Source organism: Micromys minutus (assembly GCF_963924665.1).
Source record: "Micromys minutus genome assembly, chromosome: 9".
In the NCBI taxonomy this organism is placed as follows: Eukaryota; Metazoa; Chordata; class Mammalia; order Rodentia; family Muridae; genus Micromys; species Micromys minutus.
The window spans coordinates 40,894,676-40,898,661 of record NC_137978.1 but is presented as its reverse complement, the minus strand read 5'-3'; the positions used below and the strand labels follow the sequence as shown (position 1 = coordinate 40,898,661).

The window sequence follows — 3,986 nt, the reverse complement described above, 5'->3', positions numbered from 1 at the left end:
GTGGATATGGGAGCCTGACCTGTGTGTGTGTGTGTGTGTGTGTGTGTGTGCATGTGTGAGTGCACATGTGTATGTGTAAGCATGTATGTGTGTGTAAATATGTGTGTGTATGTGTGTGTGCATGCGTGTGTGCCAGCTGGGACTGGGACTCCGGCTGCCAGGAGACAGTAGCTAGCTCATTTGCCTCTGTAAAGCAACAAGACCCTCCCGAGACAGAGAGCTCTGGAGGTGTGGGTTGCATTTGGCCTAATTGATATAAGGTCCTAAGAGGACTGAAAGAGAGCAGAAAAGAACCTGATAAGTCTAATCAGCCTGCAGTGTTACACTCCTGCAACACCAACACTTGGGAGGCAGAAGCAGGAAGATCGTGAGTTCAAAGCCAGGCTGAGATGCATGAGAACATGTCTCAAAAAGTAGCAAGCAAAACTTTAACAGGGCTGGGTGTGGTGGAACTTATCTTTAACCCCAGCATTTCAGAAGCAGAAGCAGTGAGGCCAGTCTGGTCCATGTGAACTCCCAGGTGGCCAGGGATACATAGTAACACTGTCTTTAAACGAAAAGAAATTAAACAAAACCCTGGGCTGGACAGACAGTTCGGCACGAAGAACCTGGCTGCTGCACAGGACCCAGATTCAATTCCAAGTACCTACATGGAGGATCACTGCTACCCATAATTCCAGGGGAACTAATACGTTCTTCTGACCTCTGAGGACACCAGGTATACAGATGACACGTAAGCAAAACACTCATACACATGAAAAAAAGTTACAAAAAAAAAAACAAAAAAAAACCAAAAAAACAAGCACCGTGAGGTACAGCACCTTCTATACTTCCTCAGACCGTTTGTTTCTTTTTTTTTTCTTGTCCTGTTTTTGTTTTTCAAAATAGGGTTTATGTCCTGAACTCACTCCTTAGACCAGGCTAGCCTCAAACAGATATCGATCCGCTTGCCTCTGCCTCCTGAGTGCAGAGATTAAAGATATTCTCTACCAGTATTTGGCTAATAGCAGAGACTGAACTCAAACTCATGATCCCCCTGCCTCTGCCTCCTTCAGTAAATCTTACTGTGTGCACCACTACAACTGGTCTGTTTTGGTTTTTTGAGGCAGGGTTTCACCCTTAGCCAAGGCTGATCCTCGTGCCTTGGCCTCCTAAAAGCCATTATTATCCATGGGAAGCACTATGTCTGGCTGAGATCCATTTCTTGTTAGCTGAACCCTCCAGCCTGTGGGGAGGGACTGGAGTATTTGGACTCTCAGCTCTAGGAAATAGCAGTAAGATGAGAGTTTCAAGGCCTCTCAACAGAAAGGCTGATTTCTGTTAGATTTCTTCACGATAATCTGGAAAACAGGGCTACATTCTAGACCAAGGAAATCCTGGTGTGCTCCCCAACTTGAGACCTCCACCCTGCTTCTATGCAGGAGCCAGAAGCCCAGTATACACCAGGCATCAGGCACAGACGTGCATGTATCCAAGTTTGGTTTATATGAGTAAAGAAACAAATGCCAAAAGAAATGGGATGCCAGAGCTGATTCACTCCAAACACTCAGTAATCCTCACCGTCAGGCTCTGTGATGCATTGGGTCAACCAGTGAATGGAGATTCCAGATACAAATGATCAGAAGAGGGATTGTCACCTACCCCAAGGCCACGGGCAGAAGAAATTCTGGGTCCCAGGGTATGTCTGAAAAGTGGAACCCCTACAAAAAGCAGCTATGACATGTCTGTCAGACACCAAGTCACTGGTGGGGAAGGATGGCCAGGAGTTGGCTCAGAACATTGGAGGTCCCTGAGGTGGTGCTGGAACTTTAATGAGGACACAGTCTCATGGCCTTTTGGAGGGAAATTCTCGACGACCTTGACCCTTGCCACCAAAGTTGCGCACACGGTGGATGATCTGCAGCTGCTGCTCGATAGTAGCAGTGATGTTCACACCATCCGGGATATGGACGTATCGGACATTACGACCTGTCACAAAAAGGTCATCCAACTCCACCTGATGTCCCCAGCGATCAGTATAGGTGACGTTGGCCAGGCGGATGTTCATGAATGCATCAACGTTGTCAATGCGTCCTCGGGCCACGCTCTCATCTCGGAGGTCCACAGTGGTTATCTGGCCCTGGAGGCCTTGTAACAGGATGATCAGGCTGTTCTCAGAGATGGTTCGCTCCTTCACAGAGTGGCTCAGTGCCATTGTTCCACATTGGTTGGCTGCTCACTGTGGGTGGGAGCACACAGATAGATGTAACTCACCTTTGCCAAGCCCTGAAACTCCACACTAGTGGTCCAGATGCCTTGATGCCCTGGATACACTTGGGAAACTTTTGCCTGGTCTCCACATCCCAAACATCCCAGAGATCTTGATTCATTTGCCTGGGGAGGAGAGGCCCAGATTGTTTTGCTGTGGTTTTTAAAGACAGGGTCTTCCTTTATCTCCCTGAATAGGCTGGAACTTGATATGTAAACCAATGTGGCCAGGAACTCACAGAGATCCACCTGTCTCTTCCTCACAAGTGCTGGGATTCAAGGTGTCTGCCACCATATCCTGCAAGGTGTCCTATTTTTAACTGATTTTTGAGACAGGGTTTCTCTATACAGCCCTGGCTGTCCTGGAACTCTCTATGTAGCCAGGCTGGTCTCAAACTCAGAAATCCTCCTACCTCTGCCTCTCCAGTAGGATTAAAGGTGCATGCCACTATGCGTAATTTATACTTAAAAAAAATGCCCCCCAGGTAATTTTAATGTGCCAATCAGCTTGAGAACCACTACAGTAAAGTGTAGTTTATGTATGTCCTTCTGCCAGGCGCTTGTTAATAGGTAATCTAGCCAAGCATGATGGCACACACTTATAATGCCATTAAAGTCTGAAGCAGTAGAAGTCCTCCAAATGCTAAACGGGCCGGAAATACACCGTGAGCTCCAGGTCAACCTGGATTATGTAATGTTTCAAGACAAAACAAACCAAGCCTAGTCGAAATGCATGCATGTAAGTCCAGCACTCAGAAGGCAGAGGCAGGTGGATCTTGGAGTTACAGACCCAGTCTAGTATACAGAACGATCTTAAAACAAAATCCAAAAGGGCAGGCTTTGAGACCTCTAGGCAGGCCCAGCCTTTAGCTACGGCTGGCTCTGCTGCTTCCAGGAAGGGAGGCCTGCGGCTTGCTACTGTCCGTCAAGCTTGTTAGTCCCACCCGGGAAAGCCGGGTGCTGAGTACGTCCCTCTCCTCACCGAGCGTAAGGGGTTTGGGAAGAAGAGTCCGCAGCCAGTGAGTGCGCCAGAGAAAAGAGGCTGCCCGGGTCCAAGCGCGCCCAAGTCCCCGCACTCGACCGCCCGACCCACCGCGTGATGCCTTCCGCCTTCCGCGCGCTACGCCGCCAAAACCCTCTCCTGTCTAGGGGCGCCACCCACCGAGGCTCGGAGAAGCCATGGCAACCGCGGGCGACCCAGCGCATCAGAGCATGCGCCTTGCAGAGTGCGGACTACAAGTCCCAGGAGGCTGCGCGCCGCACGCCTAACCTTCTCCTTCTCTACTTTCCCACCTTTGTAGGCTCCGGGTTTGGAGCTCTGTACCCTAGTGGCCTGTTGAGCTGATGGCGCTGCGTGGGTGAGAGCGTCTGTAAAAAAAAATAATACGAGAAAAACAAAAAAACAGGATAAACGTTCTTCATCTGATTAAAGTTGCGGGAATGTGGCCGGACGTGGAATTAACTCCTTAATTCCAGCAACTCAGGAGACAGAGGCAGGCAGGTAGATCTCTGTGAATTGGAGAACAGTCTGGTTAACAGAGAGTTCCAGGATAGCAAGGCCTACATAGCTACCTTGTCACAAAGAGGAAAACAGGACTATGGAGAGAAGGTTTAGCTGCTAAACTTTAGCAATTAAGATCTCATACTATTGCAAATGGCCTAAATTTGGTACCCAGTTCGCAACTGCCTGTAACTAATTAACAGTTCAAAATAAAATCTAGAGCTGGGCCAATGGTAGC

General features: G+C 48.8%; 1 protein-coding gene across 3 annotated transcripts; it reads right to left on the bottom strand.

The window, feature by feature from the left end:
• Positions 1-1,462: 1,462 nt before the first annotated feature.
• On the bottom strand, positions 1,463-3,459 carry LSM10 (LSM10, U7 small nuclear RNA associated). Of its 3 annotated transcripts, none has more exons than XM_080922189.1 (2): positions 3,410-3,459; positions 1,463-2,218 (listed from the first exon to the last, which is right to left on the bottom strand). In XM_080922189.1, the coding sequence occupies exon 2, from the start codon at positions 2,192-2,194 to the stop codon at positions 1,826-1,828; it is 369 nt and encodes a 122-aa protein (XP_080778315.1). In that variant the 5' UTR covers positions 2,195-2,218; positions 3,410-3,459; the 3' UTR covers positions 1,463-1,825. The 3 variants fall into 3 exon arrangements, with proteins under 3 accessions (XP_080778315.1, XP_080778316.1, XP_080778314.1); XM_080922190.1 differs by lacking the exon at positions 3,410-3,459 and adding an exon at positions 3,341-3,403; XM_080922188.1 differs by lacking the exon at positions 3,410-3,459 and adding an exon at positions 3,230-3,355.
• Between the last annotated feature and the right edge of the window lie 527 nt (positions 3,460-3,986).